We start from the raw sequence: 19243 nt of genomic DNA on the forward strand, positions 1-19243 counted from the left end.
AAAATGTAAACATAATGAGAGACATGGAGGATCTTAAGAAAGAATTAAGCTGAAGAAAATGGTAATTTTGCCAACTGGATTAGTGGTCGATAAGACACTGCAGGAGGAAAGGTCAGTGAACTTGAAGGCATAGCAATAGGATCTATCCAAAATGAATAGAGAAAAAGACTGGGGGAAAAAATGAAAGGAGCCTCAGTGACCTATGGGACAACCTCAGTCTAATACATGCATAAGTGGAATTTCAGAAAGGAGAGGAGAGAAATGGAGGAACAGAAAAATATTTTAAAGAAATAATGGCCAAAATTTTCCTAATTTGATGAAAGCTAAAAACCCAGAGATTCAAGAAACTTAATAAACTCCAAAGAGTAAACACACAGACACACACACAACCACACAGAAGCACATCATAGGTAAGTTTCCTGAAACCAGTAATAAAGAGAAAACAGAAGCAGCCACAGGGGGTTTGGGGACACATTTCATAGTCTTTAAAAATATATATATTTTTATTGATTTGGGAGAGGAAGGGAGAGGGAGAGATAGAAACATCAATGATGAGAGAGAATCATTGATTGGCCGCCTCCTGCTCCCCCTCACTGGGGATGGAGCCCACAACCCAGGCATGTGCCCTTGACTGGAATTGAACCTGGGACCCTAGAGTCCACAGGCTGAGGCTTTATCCACTGAGCCAAATCAGCTAGGACTTCATAGTCTTCTTATCTGAAACTAGGCAAGGCAGAAGACAAAGGAAGGACCTACCTCTTTAGAGTGTGGAAAGAAAAAAAATAGTGTCAACCAAGAATTTTGTGTTTAGCAACTTTATTCTTAAAAAAATGAAGGTGAAGTAAAAATCTTTTTAGAAAGAGCAGAGAGAATTCATTGCTAGCAGACCTACGTTGTAGGGGTGAGTGCCAGAGATGGCGGACATGCAGGTAAATACAAGAGATTTTGCTCTCAACATTTTAAAATATATTGTTGAGAGGAAAAACAAAATTTTGCAGCTTGGAGCATGGTGGAAGTAAAAGTCTGATATCGGTAGTCAGAACTGAGGGGGAAGTAGAGGCAAGTCTTCCCTTAAATAAAGAGATACCATATTGTTACTCTCTAAATCCACTAAAAATTTAAACCAAAAAAGTATAACCAATGAGCCAATAGGAGAGGTAAAACAGAATCTTAAGAAATAATCCAGAAGTAGGCAGGAAAAGATAAAAAGGTAACAAGATTAGATGGGACATAGAAAACTAGCAGCAATATGGTAGATTTAAACCGATCACATAAATCATTATGTTAAAATGTGGTCTGGTCTCTGCAGTGAAAACCAAGGCTGTGAGCCTGGGCGTAAAGCAGACCTGACCCCGGGGAACGGGTGAAGTGGGAAGATTCTGGCAGGAGCGGAGTTCTCCTACTCGGGCCCCTGGGAGCTGGTGGCTGCTATGGCTTTGGATGGCCATTCCCCAGAACCCCAAGTGGAGGGCCTTTCAACGCAGATCCCAAGTCCCAGTGCAGCTCAGAACTTCCTTTGTCTAACACCTATGCTCTCTGTGGATGGCTGTCTCCCTCTGGATGGAAGGAGCCATGGGCAGGGCTAGGGCTTGTCCTGTTCACTGCGTGTGCCAAGGGTTAAAGCTGTGCCTGGCTCCCAGATGTGCTAGTATGTATTGGGTGACAACCAGATTGTGAGTGGGACCCAGAGTCACAGAGTGTGAGCAAGAAAGGTCCTCAGAGGCGAGCAAGGCAAACTCCAGATCCCATTTCACAGGTGGGGAAACTGGGCCACATCACCACTTAGTGGCAGAACCAACTCCAGCTCTCACAGGCTGCTGTTTAGTTTTCCCGGGGCTCCGTGGCAGAGAGGACCCTGTTGTCCAGGGAAGGGGGCTAATGCCGCCCAAAGGGTCCAGAGCCTGAGGATCAGGGTTCCAGAACTCCTGTGCCTCTGCTCCCTGCTGCATGGACTCAGACAAGGTGTTCAGCCTTTTTGCCTCAGTTTCCTAACATGTCACATGGCAGGAACAGGTGGTCAAAGCAAGCCTCTTTGGGGTGAGCTGGACTTTGTGGAAACACTTCGGAGGTCAGGGACAGAGGGAAGAAACTTACACGTGGTGACAGACACCTCCTTCCCAGACTGGCAGGGACTTTGTCTCCGAGAACAGGCGTGTGCAGGGCTGGGGCTGCTTTTTACAGGCTGCAGAGCACAAAAGAGGCTGAGGCTAACCGGGGGCTCGGACCCTGGCTGCCCTCTCCCGCACCCGTGGGAGGCCCACACCCGGGCTGGGGTCCTTGGAGCCTGCGGGCTGGTTTCCTCAGGGCTCACTCCAAAAGTTTCCTGAAGGAGGCCTGTGGCCCTTTTCCCTCCCACCACCTTTGGCCCCTGAGCCAAAAATAGTCCCTTCACCCACCTCTCACTGTGGGGTGGCTGTCGCTCTGTGTTCCTTACTTTCTGGCTGTCCCCAGATCCCCCACTTACCCAGGCAGCACCTTTTGGCCTGGCACTCTGGGGCTGTGAGCAGCCCAGTGATTCATTGCCCGCCACCTCTGTGCCTGGACACCTCATGGCAAACCCACCCTGGCTCAGCAGTCTCAGCCTGGCCTGCTGTAACAGGCATCTCGAGGCCAGGCCTGAAGGGGCCCTGACTTACCGAGCTCGCAGCGCCTGCCTTTGAATCCTGGGCTACAGTCACAGCTGTGGGCATCCACGCCTGGCACGCAGGTGCCTCCATTCTGACAGGGGTTTTCTGTACAGTTCCCAGGGGTGTCTGCAAACAGGGCATGAGTGGTTAGTCTCTAGGACCCCAGAGGAAGGCCTGCTGGCATTGCCACATTGCTGCCTCTGGCTGTATCCAACACTGCTGTGTCCTAGGGGCGGTCCCGTTTCAGCTGGTCAGAGAGATGCTTGGCTCCGACCCCCTTACCTTGAGGGCCAGGGTCCAAACAGTGGTTCTGCTGGGACCCTCAGTGCTGAGCCCTCCGTGGCGGAGGAGCCTTGAGTCACTGCTTAGATTATGGTTGGGCACTGGTGGTCTCAGGAGAGACTCCTGGCTCTGCCCTGGCCTGTGCTTCCACCCCCTTCTCTCTGGCTGCAGGACTGTGCTGGGGACAGTCTAGGCCCTGTGTAGCCCAGTGTTAGCAGGGGCCCTGCTGGCCCTGTTCACCGTGCCTGGGTCTGCCAGGTGGTGCTCCAGCTGGGCCATGCTCAGTGCTGCCCCTCTATGGATTCCTGCCTTTCTGCTCAACATGTTCCCCTGCAGGGAGGCAGTGGGGGGGCTGCCGTATGTGGTGAGGGGCGGGGGCAGGAGGGACAGGGGTACATCCAGACAGATCTGGGTAGTTGGTCTGTAAAAGGACGGGGTGCTGAGTGCCTCCTTTCCAGGGTGGGGCATCTGGCTGCCCCTGGGGCAGGCTCAGTGCCTCCTGTTCCCACTCTGGGTGCTCAGCCCTGGAAGTCCATTCCTGCTGACTTACTTCCCACGTCCTTGTCGCCATCATGTTTGGGGTGCTGTAGGGCCAGGCTGACCTGTTCAGGGGTGTCCTCGAGTTGCACCAGAGCTGTGGGTTCTAGGAGAAACCAGGATGAGCAGTGCTGACCACATGGCCTGCTGCCTCTCACCCAGGACTGTCCCTGGGCCGCCTTCCTGAGCTGCTTCTCTCCCTCAGGGTGTAGGGCCATCCTGTGTGGCAGGAGTAGGATGCTCGCTCACCTGCTGGCTCCCCGACTTGGGCACAGAACCCATGGTCTCTGGCACTGTCTCCAGTAAGACCCACTTTTCTCCAAGTGGGGCCAGCCCTCACCTCCTGTCAACCCTCCACAGGGACCTGGCTTTCACTGCTGCCCCGGCCAAAGCTTCTTTGTGAAGGTTACCAGTGGCCCAAGGCAGGGCCGAACCTCCTGCTGACCTCCTGGCCTCAGCTTCTAAGTCTCCTTCAAACTCCATCTCCTCTCTGCCACCCCTGATTCTCAGGGGTGATGACACCTCCTCCCACTTCATATCTGCGCTCAGGCAAACCGCACACTTGGCCACCCCTAACTGCAGGTCAGCTTCTCTGCAGGTCCCTGCCTGTGCCCTCCCCACTCCTGGTCACCGAGGGCTATGGACGCTCTGCCCTCCCTCATCACTCCCTGGTGCACCTGTCCCCTGACTAGGAACGCTGTCATTGGTAGAAGCTTCTCATTGAACTGGTGATTAGGCTCTCTGCCAGAGAACTCTGTGAAGGTGGGATTCTGGCTTAGTAGTGAGGGTGAGGGTGAGGCCTGGGGATCCCCACCCAGAGTCTGAGGTCATCTGTGGCAGCCTGTGGGCCTGCCATGTCAGGATTTTGGGGGAGGCCTCCTTTGCCAGGAGGGAAGGGCCAGGGCTTCTCAATCTATTGCTCATGCCCTATGCTGCTGGGCCAGGCAGAGGCCCCACTAGTCTGGGCCAAGCAGGACATAAATCCAAAGGCTCTGCTTTTAACACGGGATATGACCTCAGTGTGATGAGGATGTGAGCTCCTGGGACCACACTTTACGTGCCAGTCACCTGGCTCCTTGTTAGCAGACGGATTCCTCCTGCACAGCTCCGAGCAGGACCCTGCATGTCTAGCAGCCCCCAGGCTGGTGCTGCTGGTCCAGGGACCTCTGAGTAGCAACAGCTCAGATGGAGCCACACTCTCCTGTCTACTTCTTACCAACAATGCTTGGAGTCCTGGCTTCACAAGCAAAGCTTCCATGTCTTGGACCTGCTTCTATTATGTTTACTTTTCATCCTCTCTCATGTGCCCTGCCAGCAACCTGCACCCTCAACCCACATGGCTGTATCAGGAAGGTTCCTCTGACTCTGGATGGTGTGAGCAATTCATGCTGACTCCAGAGGCCAGGGCCGTGGGCACTGTCCAGCTGTGATGTGGGCATTGGGAGTCATCTTTGAGTTTAGGTTTAGGGGCCTCATCCCTCCTATGCTGGGGTTGGGTGAGTGAGGTACTCACGTGATCTCACCGTGACCGATTTGCCAGGTGAGCCGCTGAACTTGGCACTCACTCGTCCTCTGCCGTCTACGAGCTCCGAGAACCTGCTGGGAGAGTCACTAATGTCACCATGTGGAGCTTCATGCCTAGGGCCATGCCAGGTTACCCAGAGGGGGCTGATGGCAGAGGCGTGTACCTGGGGGCCTGCGTTGGCATTTCGAGGGCCCCGTGGTCATTGAGTAGACGCAGCTCCGGCAGGCGCGCTGGGACTGGTCTGTTTCTGAGCACCCGTGGGTGGAGTCCTTCTCGGTGCCAGCGTCTGTTGGCGCCATCCCTTGGGGCTGCAGGTAGCGAGTGAGGGGGTGTGGGGGCACATAAGGCTGGTCTGGGGCTTCCCTTTGTCTCCTTCTCGCCCCACTGCTCAGAGAGAACTAAAGGGACCTGACTGTCCCTGCGGTCCAATGGCGCCTTTAATAGCTTTGTGAGAAGTCTAGACCCCACACCCCACCTGAGGAGGAGCCACAGCATTCCTACTGGGAAGCAGACACTGCCTGGCAGTGTTGAGGGGGGCTGGTCCTAGCCCCCCACCCTGGGCCCAGGTTCCCCACCTGTAGGGCAGGGCCAGGCACTCGACCTGGAGGGACTTCCCTTGGCCGAGGCTGCCACCCCACACTTGCCCTGAGAATGACAGTGTGGTTTCTCTGTGGGTCCTTGTCATCTAGCTACATGCTTCAGCCCCCTGTAAGCCCCTCCTCCCTGGACCGGCTCATGGAGGTGGCCCCAACATGCCTTGGAGCTGAGCTGAGCTGAGTCAGACTCTGAGCAGCCTGCCATGCTCAGACACACCATCATCCACAGTACCTCCCGTGAGCTTTAAAGTATGAGCAGGGCTATGCAGAACCTCAGGGGGACCCGAAGGGCCTCCATGCACTTGGGGGCAGGCCCACATCCTTAGTGTGGCCCATTGGAGTCGCCGTGCTCCTGAGCTGCTTCCCCTTCTGTCCATCCACTCTGGCTCTCCTTCCTGCCTCTCCCCGCAACCCTTCCTATGGCTGTCCTGGCCTCTCTTTCCCCTGCTCCTGTCCAGTGGCTCCTCTCGGGTCAGCCTGGCTCCCTCCCTGGGCCCTCCCACACTGCCCGCCTCACTGGGGTCCTACCACTGCCTTCTCTCAGCACCTATTTCTGGTGATTCCCTATATTTACAGTACAGCCTGTCCGGGGTCCACAGAGTTGGACAACCCAAGGTGAGGAGCGAAATGCTGCTTTTCCAAGTTGCATTCTGCTGACCTAGCATCAACTGTCCACAAACCCTTCCTTCCCCACCGCTTTTCACACAAATTCACCCGTGTTGACACAGTCCTATTTCTAGGCTGTCTGATGTGCTTTGGACAGGGTGGCCATGCTGGGTGAGGGTCCTGGGGTACAGGTGGCCCACCCGGCCCTGTGCCCGCTGCCCTGCACTCACAGGTGATGATGTAGAGGTGAGCAGGCTCGCTGTGCAGCTGGTCACCCTCTGTGCTCTGCACGGCTGTCACTGAGAGCTGGTACCGCCGCCCGGGCACCAGGTCCCGTATCGTGTAGGACACCAGCCTCCCATTGGGGACGTAGCGGCTCTTGGTGCTCTGGCTGGTGGTCACGTTGATGACGTACGCTTCCAATGAGGTGCCTGGAGTGGGGGCATCCCAGACCACATGGGCAGAGGTGGCCGTGACTCGGGTGGCAGTCAGGTTTGCTGGCGGCAGAGGCCCTGGAAGAGGCATAGAGCAGGGGAGGGAGGTGAAAGAGGCTGATGGGGTCTTGTGCCCAGGACACAGTTTAAAGATCTGACATGGACTGCGGAAACCACATTTGAAGCCAGATTTAGTTACTGTGGTCCTGAAGGATGGGGGTGGTGGTCTGCAGCACCCTCCTCCTGTCCTGAGACCCACCCCCACAATGTGGCCCGCCAGCACCCGGCAAGGCCTTGAGCCTGCTCAGTGTCTCCTCCCGTGTGGCACTTCTGACCGCCCTGAGCCTGGCCACACCCCTTCCCCTGGGACATAGAAAAGGGGAGTGGGTCCCAGCATTCAGGGTCAGAGCGACGACTTAAGCCTGTGCTGACTCCTTGCCCCACCTGGTCAGGCCCTGCTCACACCTTCCCTCTCACCAAGCCACCCATTCCCCCACCCCCACCCTCCACCTTGTTCACAGGTTCACCATTGACAGCACAGTGCTCAGTGTCCACTCCCCATGAGACACCATGGAGCTCAGCGAGTGGGCTCCCTCGCCCGATGTTCCTCTGGCCTTGTGCTCAGGAGCTGCTGGGTGTGAGGGTCAGCCCAGCAGGAGGGGATGATACTGCTGGGCACACTGCCGTGTACGCTACACTCAGCCCAGGGCTGGGGTCCTAGTGTCTCAGCCACTATGGAGAGTACTGGTGGGCTGGAGGGAGCCGAGGGCTTCCGAAGGCTCTGCTCGCCACGAGCGGCCACAAGGTGTACTCACGGGTCCACACGTGCAATGGAGCGGAGGCCACGCTCTCAGTAGGGCGCTCCTGTGCCCCGAGCCCACTGAGGGCGGTCACCCGGACGGTGTACCTCCTTCCAGGAAGTAGGGCACTGTGGGGAGAGAGGACAGGATGGTCTCGGGCTATGTGTCAGGCTCTGTGGCCAGACTGCCTGTGGCTCTTCCAGAGCAGGGGTGTTAGGCTGTGGACGGTCTCTAGTTGGTGGCCCAGGCGGCCTCCAGGAGGGCAGATTTGTGGCCTGAGACCTGGATGCTCCTTGGTGGGAAGCTGCTCCCTGTCTGTCCAGTCCAGAGTCCGAGAAGGCACAGGCCTGTGTAGAGCGCTCGGCATGGCCAGGAGGCTGGTGTTCAGACAAGTAAGGGGCCCTTGGCTGGAATTCCCAGGTGGGTCCCCAGTCCCTCACGAATACGAGGGCCTCGCTGAGCCTAATGTTTGTGCAAAGTGTGGTTCACACAGAGCTGTCGCCTCCTCCTGGGAGCCTGGACTCTTCCTCAGGACCAGCAGGGGGCGCCTGTGACCAGCCCCAATAACCCTGGGCACTGTGTCTCTGACTGTCCTCACATGTGTTGTCACAACTGGTGGTGGGGAATGAAGCGTGTCCTGTGTGGCTCCATGGGGAGGGGGCTCTGGGAGCTCATGCCTGGACCCCAACCTCTCCCCGTAGGCCTCTTCCCTTCTGTGTGCTCATCACGTTTCTCTGTCACGGATTCAGCTGTACATGCGGCCTCAGTTGAGTAATGAGAGTCCTCCCAGCAAACCTAGGAGTGGTCTTGGGGACCCCAACAGTCACCAAGTGCCCCTGGGGCCACAGGTATTGTTTCTGTCATATCATTCTTTGGAAGTGGGCAGGACGTCAATCAAGAAAAGTGACAGCAACACTTAAAGCAGAGTCTTGTCTCCAGCACAGGTGACCATCTGGTGGGAGACCAACATGGCTGGAAAAAGATGGGTCTTGATGAGGCTGCAGACTACTCTTAAACAGTGCGGATAGGTTAGAAGATGCCCAGGGACAGAGTCCCTTGACCCCTGACTGCTCTGGGCTGCACGCTGCTGTGCTTTTCCCATGAGCAGCCTGGACATCTGTTGGCAAGCACAGTAACTGGATGGGAATTTCCTCCGCTGGAGCTGTGTTTACTCTGCAGGCCCCAGAATCCAGGGCCGAGGCCACCCCTCCCCAGGATGCTACCAGCCAGAAACCTTCCTCACTCTCTCATTGTTTAGCACTGTCTGCCTGCCCAACCTGACCCCAGGTGGCCTGGTGTCTGAGACCCTCTATGGGTCGTTAAAGTGGTGATTTCGATAGTTATTTTGAATGAGTTGTGTTTATCATTAATTTGTAATAATTGGGCATAAGAAGTTAATATGCCTAGGTTAAGGTTTGAACGCATCATTCGCCCGTTTTTTTCTCCTCTCAGAGAGGTCTATGTGACTCAGGCTGGAGGAGCTCTGCGTGACGGGCTGGTCTCCAGGTAGCGAGTCTGTCTCACTCCCTTGCAGGAGATACAGCCTCCAGGTTTTTAGGGTGTCTCTGCTCTTTTGGGACACTTAACCCCTTGTCTGGCATCCCTGTGAGGAAGTACTGCAGGAGTGAGCCCAGGCTGAGAGTAGCTGGGCCCTGTGTGGACCACCAGGTGTCAGGTGGACACAGGAGGCACACACCTACCCCTCAGGTGGGCAGGGCCAGTGGGCAACCACAGGGGAGCTGGAAGGAGGAAAGGAGGCCGGCCTGAGCTCTTACCTGAATGTGAACGTGTCCACACTTTTGTCCACATCGGTGGACTGGTCCTCTTGGGCCTCAGGGTGGCGGATGGACACACGGACACTGCTGACAGTGGCATGACGTATCCTATGTAGAGCCCACCGCACGGAGATGGCGCTGGCCGTCACATTGGTGACCTCAAGGCCTTCGACAGGGCGGGGTCCTGGAAGACAAAGTGTTGCTCAGCTTTGCCAGCACCTCCTTACCCCTGGGAAGGCGGGAGCTCAAAACAACAGAAGAGGCTCAAGAAGGTGCTGGGGGGGAGAGGGGTGGTCACAGAAAGGCGCCAAGTAAGGCAGCAGCCAGCCTGGGCTTGCTAAGTGCATCCCTCAGCCACAGTGGGGACTCCGTCAGGTGGACCTTCCCCAGGCTCCTGCCCTGGCAGGGCTGCGAAGGGCCAGCCAGCTCCACCAGAGGCCAGCGGTGGGCGCAGGGCCCCTCCTGACACCCCCTTGTCTTTTCTCTGGCTGACGTTTTGTAATCATCGGGGCGGTGCTGGGGCCTGTCGGTGATAGAAGCTAGGAGAGTCCTCTGACCCAGAGAAGGGGCCGGGTGCAGGCCAAACCCTAGACCAGGGGAGCGGAGGGGGTGCTGCAGCAGCAGTCCAGTGGGCAGTGGTCCTCCCACCCACCATGGTGTCCTGGTGGAGACCCCATTCTAATGAGAAGGGGAGGCCATCTTCCTCCCAGATGACTTTTCTGGGCAGACCCCTTCTCGAGGAGGCTTGAAAGTGCTTCCTCCTAAAGCCAAGCTCAGGACGATCCCTATTCTCCCTTGGACCCCCAGGACTCCTATGCTGCCACACGCTCAGGGCCCTGCTGTCCTTTCCCACAACACGCCTATCCTGACTCCTGTCTGTCCCTCAGTGCCCTGTGAGGGCTGGCACACTGCCCCAGGATGCCTTTCTTCTCCTTTCCCTGGGACCTTGCCTCCCAACACCTGGTGTGGTGGGAGCTCAGCACTGCCCAGGGCTGTATCCCCCTTGCCCCCCCAGTCCACATCCTTCCCCCAGCACCCCTTCCCCTGGCTGCACCCCGCTCCCCAGTGCTCTCCACCATCCCTAGTGGCTCCCACCCACTCATCCCACTGCCCTTCCCCCATGACAGCCCCTCCTCCCCACACGCTTCCACCAGCCTGGCTCCCTAACCCTGCCAGTCTCTGTCAGCCTGTCTCTGCCTGGCCTGGGTCTGGGGTGGGCCACGCTGGGGCGGACTCACGCGTGCGGGTGAGCAGCACCAGGGGCCTGCTGATGTCGTTCCTGTTGTTGGCATGGCGCTTGACCGAGAAGATGGAGATGTTGTAGGCCCTGCCGGCCCCCAGGGCTCGCAGCTGGTGGGAGGAGCGGCTCTGGTCCACGAAGTCGGTGCGGCGGAAGGAGCCGTCAGGGGAGGCGTAGGTGACCGCATACCCATCCAGCATCTGCCTGGCAGCCTGGCCTTCAGGTGGGTGCCAGGAGATGGTGACCCCACTTTCCTCCACTTGGTCCACCTTGAGGGCCGTTGGTGGGAAGAGCTCTTCAGGGTTTCGGTCAAGAACAAGGGAAGGGGGGCGGTCAGCTGTCGGCCATCACAGCCCCGGACCCCAAGCAGGTGCCCAGCCTGGTGGCTCTGGGGCCTAGCTATCCTGGGGCAGATGTGGGCGCTGCTGGCAGGGAAGCCACTCCTGGCACCTGCAGGGGATGCTTTCATTTTGGTTTCTGGCTATTGCTCCTGAGATAGGCTCCTGCACACACATGACCGCACTTAAGCCTCCTGGAGGGTCTCATGCCACCATTGACTTATGTGCCCCTCCCTACTTCCCTGGTAGATCCTGGGAAGCAGCTGTTCAGATGCTCTGCCCTGGGGTGGAGGGGGAGCCTTGACCTTTTGGCATGTCCTTTGGGGTGTCTACTGCCCCCTGAGTGAGGAGTAGAGGCCCTACCACCTCATTCTGGTGCCCTCATGCCTCACCTTTGGCGCAGTCCTTGCCTGTGTAGCCCACTTTGCAGGTACAGCTGTGGGACCCATTGCTGGCCAGGCAGTAGCCACGACCCCCACAGGGGCTGGAGAAACAGGGATCACTCACTGGAGGAGGGGGAAAAGCAGCATTGAGTTCTGGGGTGTCGCCAGGCCCCCCACTGGCCTGGGCCTTGTTCTTGGGGGACTTGGTTGTTCCTGTGTGGGTGTGTTTTTGGTGGAGATGAGAGTACTATCAGGCAGCTTTTGGGGGGTGGGAGTAGGAGAAGGGACACTCCAGGATGTGGGGTCAGGGCTCATCAGAGGCTGGGCAGGTGTGGCCTTCTGACTCTGAGCCAGGCCATCTTCCCACCACCCCAAGCCAAGGTGCCCTGGCAGGCAGTGACTTGTGGTGGGGTGAGCACAGCGCTAGCCCTTCCACGGCCTCCCTCTGCACTGCGGCTGTGGCTGCCCTTGTGGACTTGAGCTCCCACCCAGGGCAGGGCCCACAGGTTCCCAGCATGGCCACAGAAAATACTTGCAAACAAGCAGCAAGTCCCTGATCACTGTCTCAGCTGCTGCCCTGCCTCTGAGCCCCCGCCTATCCCACGCCTGTTCACCAACAGTCCCCATTGTGCTTGTCCCTAGGCAGGCTCCTGTGTCTGCAGTCCTGTCACAGGCCTTGTCCCTGGAAGCCCCGTCCACCCTGCACAGCTAAGTGCTGCCAGCCAGGCCCAGTGGGGGCTGGGGACACACCCATAAGCAGGTCAGCCTCCCCCACGGACACATCTGTTCTAGGAGAGTGGTGTGACAGCAAGTGGAGGGAATGCAGATGAGACAACCCCAGAGGGCAGGGAGTGCTGGGGGCACGACCCGTCAGAAGTCAGGGAATGCCTGATCTGGGAGAGACATGTCCCAGTGGGAGACTATTCCAGGTGTAGGAATGGGGGGTGCCCAGACCCTGGGCTGGAAAGGGACAGCAGGGGAGGTGGGGGAGCTTGGAAGGAGCCAGAGGAGGAGCGTCCGGGCCATGCCCCACCTGTCTCACAGTGGTAGCCGAAGAAACCCTCTGGGCAGACACACAGGTAGGCCCCGCCACCGTTCTTGCACTGGCCTCCGTGCTGGCAGGGGCTGGAGTCGCAGGCATCCACCTCTGGAGAACACCCAAAGAGTGGGCCCGAGCGGCAAAGGGGTGTCTGGGGGAGGGAGGAGAGGACAGCGGGAAGAAGGGAAAGGGCGGCGTGGACGAGCCGGGGGTGGAAGTCTCTCTCATCCTTGGTGGGTGCCCAGCTCTCCCTTCACCCCTAGAATCCTGCCTGCCAGGGAATCTGTCCAGCAGGGCCAGGGTGGCTGCCCCCTCCCCTCTGCTCTCTGAGTGGCCCAGGGTCTGGGCCTTCAGAAAGCAGTTTTGCCTGGGTGTCTGGGGCATCACAAGTGTGGGTGAGGGCTTGGGCACACAGGGGACCCACCCAAGCATAGCCCCTACCTGTCTCGCAGTGGACTCCAGTGAAGCCTGCGGGGCACTGGCACACAAAGGCTCCTGGGAGGTCCCTACAGGAGCCTCCATTTCTGCAGGGCTGCGCCTGGCACTCATCTGTCTCTGCAAAGACAGGACAAGGGGCTGCATGAGCCTACATGGCCCCACATGGGCCTAATGGGCCCATAAGGGCCCCACATGGTCTTATATGGGCTTACATGGGCCTACATGGACTTACATAACCTCCAGGGTTCCGTATTCAGCCTGAGGCTTCTGCCTCACACCTGCCCTCTCCACTGCGTGCCCCACAAAGCCCCCACCCCAAACTACTCCCAAATTTATTGTACAGGTTAGACATCCTGGGCCTGGCCTTGCCTGGGTGGTGTCACTGTCTCAAGGCTTAGAGCCCCACACAGGTGTAAGGAGTGCAGGGCTCATCCAGCAGGGCACCTGGCAGGCCCCCACTCCCTCCACCAGCTTGGAGCACTGGCCAGGTATCAGGGCTGTGTCCTGCCCTCTCTGAACCCCATCTTGTCTGCCCCTGAAGCCAGTCTGCAGGAGCAGAAGAAGACAGTCTGTTTCTTAGCCAAATTCCCAATCTCCCCAGGTAGGTGGAGGCAGAGCTGGCAGGAGCCTGAGTGTGTAGCCAGCCAGACACCAACCAGGGTGAAGAGGGGTCAGGGCAGGCCATGCCAGGCTGCTGGAGCTGCTGCCCCGTGGTGAGAGCCAGGCTGTCTTACCCAGCTCACAGTGGGCTCCTTCATGCCCTGGGCTGCAGACGCACAGGTACCCGGCGACTCGATCCTGGCAGGAGCCCCCATGCAGGCATGGCTGGGATCTGCACTCGTCAATTTCTGGGAGAGGGGAGTGCCCAGGTGCACGGGTGCCAGGAGAGATCCAAGAATAAAGCAATGTTGCCGTCATTAGAGGTAATGGCTTGAAGCCAAATTAAGATAGATATAAATGAGTTTTGCTCTGAGGAGACACCGTGGGATTCAATTTCCCAGCTCAGGTGGACGGGCCCAATCTTGCCAATTCAATTAATAACAATCATGTACGAAAACCATGCAATGGGGTTGAGTCCTTCGTTTTAAAATGTTCACCCTGTGTGTTTCTTAAACTGGGAGTTGTGCTACTGAATTAAAAATGTTCAATTTAGAAAAGTTTAATTTGAATGCTTAACAACATGTGAGTAAATAGATGGCAATGATATAATGACTCCTGGAGCTGCACTCAGCCTGGGCACTAGAATGCTGAGGGGCTCATCAGGTCACGTGCACATCCCCACCCCGTGTGACACGAATTTCTGTGGCTTTCATTTCTGTGCCTGTTTAAATTTAAATTTTTATGAGTTGCCTAACCAATACTATACATGGGTTTGCTTTTGCTATTTATGAACTTTATCAATAGTATATGTACTCTTCTCTGTCCATGCTACATTAATAAGACATCTCCATGCTGCTGCGGGTCTCTGTGGGATCCTCCTTTTCACTGCTGTATAATATTCCACAGTGTGATTATACTGTACTTTACCCATCCTTGTTTGGTGCACACTTGGGTTGGTCCTAGACTTCTTACTATTGCAAAACTAGTGTTTCTGTGTCTGCTTCCCCATTTACTGCTTGTGGATGTGCACCAAGAAGTGGAGTTGCTAGGACACAGCTTATATGAACAGTCAGCTCGATGGGCAGATTAACAAGTGGTATTCAAAGTGCTTAACCTTTTGCTCGTAGTGGTTAGCATTAGAATAAAGGAATCGAGAAAAAAGCACGCCAGTGCAAAGGGTTAAACAATTCACACTTCCTCCAGCAGTTTTCTCACAAATTCTGTGGATCCACATCCTCACCAACACATAGGCCTCTTCAACTCCAGAAGTTTGGCCTACTGCACGCATCTCAGCGTGCTTTTGATTGGCATATGGATGGTTGCTGCATTCTTTACGTTCACTGGTTCTGTGTACCTCCTTCTCCATGAAATGCCTGTTTGTGAGTTTTGCTGATTTTCCTGTTGGGTTGATTATTCTTTTCTTATTGATTCACAGAGTTCTTCATATATTCTTGAAACCAGTTTGTACCTTATATTTCACTTTCTTCCTTAAGTTTCTAATTTTTATACAGTCAATTTGTCCATTTTCCCCCTTTTATAGTTAGTGCTTTATTTTTCTGGCTTATAGCATCTTTTCTTACCCCAAGGTCAAAAAAAATTTACCTATATTTTCCACGCAAATATACACTGAGTGGCCAGATTATTATGATCTCTGAATGCATAATAATCTGGCCACTCAGTGTATATCCTATACAGTAAAAGGCTAATATGCAAATTGTTCCCTCGACCAGGAGTTCAACCAGCAGGCAGGCCGGCCAACCGCCCATGTCCCCTCCCCTTGGCCAGGCTGGCCGGACCCCACCCATGCACGAATTCATGCACCAGGCCTCTAATTTTTTTATACACACACACACACACACACACACACACACACACACACACACACACTGAGTGGCCAGATTATTATGCATTCAGAGATCATCATAATCTGGCCACTCAGTGTATATAGTTAAAAAAAATTTTAATCCTTAATCCATCTGGAATTGATAGTTGTGTATGGTGAAAAGTGGGAAGCCAATGTAATATTTCTCCAAGTGCATGAAAATTTTATTTCAGCTGTGGTGAAGATTTTCTCATCCTTTTTAAAGAAGTTTATAGCCCAAGCCGAGATGGTTCAGTGGATAGAGCGTAGGCCTGTAGACTGAAAGGTCCAGGTTGCGGGCTCAATACCCAGTAGGGGAGTGTGCAGGAGGCAGCCAATCAATGATTCTCTCTTATCATTGATGTTTCTCTCTCTCTCGCCCCCTTCCTGTCTGAAATCAATAAAAATATATTAAAAAAAGAAAGTTTATAATTTTGGCCTTTATATGTATGTTATAATGAACTTCACATATAGAAATTTATCATGATGTTGATACAGTTTTACATCATTTTGTTTCACTTCATTTCCCACGTGTTCACTGCTAGAATATGAAAATATAACTGGTTCTGTATGTTGACTCTGAATCCTGTGACCCAGTTGAATTCACTTATTAGTTCTATAGCCTCTTTTGTAGAATTGCCTTAGCATTTTCTATGTTCACTATTGTGTCACCTTCACTGCTTCCTTTCCAGTAGATACACCCTTAGTACCTCTTGTCCATGGCCCTGTCTGGGATCTCCAGGACCACATTGGGAGGAGTTGGTGAGATGGGCACCTTTGTCTCAATACTGATTATGGCAGGAAGCCAGTCATCATTAAGTATATTATTGGCTGTCGAGTTTTTCATGGGTTCCCTTCATCAGGTTGAAGAAATGCTCTTCTACTCTTAGTTTATTAAATATTTAATAATAGTTGAATTCTGTCAAATGATTTTTCTGCCTCTATTGAGGTGATCATGTGGTTTCCTCCTTTATCTCCGAATATGGTGTATTACATTGATTGATTTTCAGATGTTAAACCAGCCTGTGCTCTTGAGATAAATCCTCACTTGGTCATGATGGTTTTGCTTTTTATGTAGTACTGGGTTTAATTTAGTGACATATTGTTGGGATTTTTGTATGTATGTCATGAGAATGTTATCTGTAATTCACGTTTTGTAATGTCTCTGTCTTGTTTTGGTATCACAGAAATACTGGTCTCATAAAATAAGTAGAGAAATACTCCTTCCCCCTGTGTTTTCTAAAAGAGCTTGTATAGGGTATAATTCCTTTCTTAGATGCTTGATAGAATTCACCAGTGTTATGAAAATCTGGTCCTGATATTTTCTTTGCAGGAAGGTTTTTCATTCCAAATAAAATTTAATAGATATAGGGATATTCATATTTTCTAGTTCTCCTTCTGCCAGTTCTGGTAATTTGTGTCTTTCAAGGTATTCATCCATTTCATCTAGGTTGTCGGATATATTGGCGTAAAGTGACAATACCCCCTGTTGTCCTTTAAACATTGGTACGGTCATTAGTGATGTCTCTTCTTTCATTCTAATATTGCAAATTTTTCTTTTTTTTTTCTTGATCAGTCTAGCTAGGGGTTATCTATTTCATTGACTTTTTCAAGGAACAAGATTTTGGTTTCATTGATTTTTTTCTGTATATATGTTTTTTATAATTAAATTCTCTAAATGTTTATTTATTTATATACTAGAGATCCGATGCATGAAATTCATGCAAGGGGCTCGGCCCTAGCAGATGGGAAGGTTGTTGGACTGTCCGGTCTAATTTGCATATTACGCTTTTATTATTATAGATTTTTTATTTTCTGAATGTTTTTGATATATAAAAATGCAACTAATTTTGTTATAATAACCCATATCCACTAAATATATTGTATTTCCTATAATTTTTTAGTAGTTTTCCTGTAGATTAAACACAACTGTATCATCTAAAAATACTGACATTTTTACATCCTCCTTTAGCATTTTCATGACATTAATTTTTTTCTTTATTGCATTGGCTAGTATAACCAATATAAGTCTGGTTAGACTTAGTGATAAATGGGCATCCTTGTCTTGTTTCCAGTTTTAAGGGGTATGTTTCTCTATTTAGGATAATGTTTATTCTAGGTTTAAGAAGTGGCATAAGTAAAATCGCCTCAGATGCTAATTTTCTTCCCCTGTTGGTGACTCAGCCTGTCCAGTCAATTCAGCAGAAGAACTGTTTTTGAATTCCAGATTAACCTCCTGTATAACAAGGATCAGGTACGTGCCCTGGAGTGGGAATTGAACCCTTGGCTCTTTGGTGTGCAGGCTGACACTCTAACCACTGAGAACACTGGCCAGGATTCATTACTATTTTTGAGATGGTTGTACTTCTCAGGGGTCTTTGCTGAGTGCTCACGTTCCCTGGGGCACTGACTCCTCCCCTGACAGCACACTGGGGAGGGGGACAGGGTGTCTCTAGCCAGTACCCTTCAGCTGGGGGCTAGGAAGGACCGAATGGAGTAAAGGAAAGCTGCCTGAGGCCCGGCGGTGCCCACCTGTCTTCCAGAGCTCTTCACCTGAGCTAGCTGCACAGGTTGGGCTTTGATAAGGTGACCAGATCGTCCCACTTTTGGCAGGACAAAACCGATTTTTAACCATTTGTCCCGCGTCCCACGGCGTTTTCGTGGGACGCGGGACAAATGGTTAAAAATCGGTTTTGTCCTGCCAAAAGCGGGCCGATCTGGTCACCTTAGCTTTGCAGGACATTTGGGAGATAGAAATGCGTTATGAGCCCCACCCATCTCTGGATGCCGTCACTGTCCCTTCACTAATTTGTCTTTGTTTCATGAAAAATGTGTAAACATCACACAGATTTTCTGATGAACAATTTGGAATGCTTTGGTTCAATGCAATATACCTGCAGTTGTGTTAATAGTCCCGTGACCCCAAGGGCATCGCCAAAGGGTGCCCTGCCTCCAGACCACGCATCAGCACTGTGGGAGCCTGGACGATGTCCCCTAGAGCAGCACGCCTCAACATGTGGGGGCCTCCAGGGCTTGGTCAGTGTGGGGTCTGATTCCACAGGTCTGGGAAGGGCCTAGAGCAGGAGGTGCGGCCTGAATCTGACCTGTCTCTTTAGGACTCTGCCCTTGGGCTCCCATCAGCTGCTCCATCTGCACAGTCTGGGCTGCTCTGAGGACAGGGAGCCCTTAGTGGATGGTCAGGAGTGGAACTGCACTGGCCATCCCCACCATCACCACTGGGCTATGTACTGCCTCACTTCTGGAGAACAAAGGGAGGAGGGGCAGAGCGGGTCAGAACTGCACACCTGGGCTCCTCCATGAAGGCATGGGCCTCACTGGCTCTGCCCACCCACCTGCCCCACCCCAGAGGGCCCACAGATCACCATGGCACTGGGGAGGCTCACTCCAGACACCCTGCAGCTGGCAGACCCCGATGGAATTAGGGGCGCTTAGAGCCTTGGTCCCATGAGTACCATGCCATTGAGCCTAGCCGTGTGCCGTTGAAGCGCCACATGGCATGCATGACCTCCTCGAGGGTGCAGGGCACCTGCCCAGCCCACTACTCTGCCCACCAGGCCACAGAGCTCGGAACCCCTGCTCCCCGCACAGCCTTCCTTGACCTCCAGGATAGGCTGCCCAGAGGTTTCCTTCCTTCTTCCCCTCTGTTCCCTCCACCCCCTGCACACTGTCCTCTGCTCTTCCAGGATTAGGAAGAACTCCTTTGCCCCCACCCCAGTCCCCCGGCCTTCTCACCCGCCTGGCACCGGCGTCCTGTGTACCCAGCTCGGCAGCGGCAGGAGAAATCTGTGCCCAGGTCCTCGCAGGTACCCCCATTCACACAGGGGCTCCGGAAGCAGGGGGAGGGGGCTGCAAGGTCACAGGGGCCACAATCACCCATCACTCCCCCATCACTTCTGGGCTGCACAGTGATGTCACCATGTGCCGCTCTGCCTATCCCCCCACCTGCCACCCCCGCCTGGGCCAGCCATGAGGGGCGTGTTTTCTGTCTCTAGCTGGCCTGCATCCACCTTACCTATCTCACAGTGCCGCCCAGAGAAGCCTGGGGGACAGTCACACTTGTATTTGCCGATGTAGTGGAAGCAGGTGCCACCATTGTGACAGGGGCCGGAGGCGCACGAGTCTGGCTTCCCTGGGAGCAGAG

General features: G+C 53.9%; 1 protein-coding gene across 1 annotated transcript in view; it reads right to left on the minus strand.

Moving 5' to 3' along the window:
- SNED1 (sushi, nidogen and EGF like domains 1) overlaps nucleotides 1–19243 on the minus strand; it is a 52881-nt gene that overhangs the window by 3935 nt on the left and 29703 nt on the right. The window contains 17 exon segments of the mRNA XM_054723063.1: nucleotides 2095–2182; nucleotides 2637–2753; nucleotides 3460–3552; nucleotides 4960–5042; nucleotides 5135–5279; nucleotides 6404–6685; nucleotides 7423–7535; nucleotides 9183–9366; nucleotides 10421–10717; nucleotides 11153–11266; nucleotides 12177–12290; nucleotides 12624–12737; nucleotides 13355–13468; nucleotides 18465–18535; nucleotides 18537–18645; nucleotides 18835–18948; nucleotides 19115–19231. Coding sequence (XP_054579038.1) covers nucleotides 2095–2182; nucleotides 2637–2753; nucleotides 3460–3552; nucleotides 4960–5042; nucleotides 5135–5279; nucleotides 6404–6685; nucleotides 7423–7535; nucleotides 9183–9366; nucleotides 10421–10717; nucleotides 11153–11266; nucleotides 12177–12290; nucleotides 12624–12737; nucleotides 13355–13468; nucleotides 18465–18535; nucleotides 18537–18645; nucleotides 18835–18948; nucleotides 19115–19231 — 2269 coding nt within the window.

The sequence above is a fragment of the Eptesicus fuscus genome, chromosome 11, assembly GCF_027574615.1.
Source record: "Eptesicus fuscus isolate TK198812 chromosome 11, DD_ASM_mEF_20220401, whole genome shotgun sequence".
In the NCBI taxonomy this organism is placed as follows: domain Eukaryota; kingdom Metazoa; phylum Chordata; class Mammalia; order Chiroptera; family Vespertilionidae; genus Eptesicus; species Eptesicus fuscus.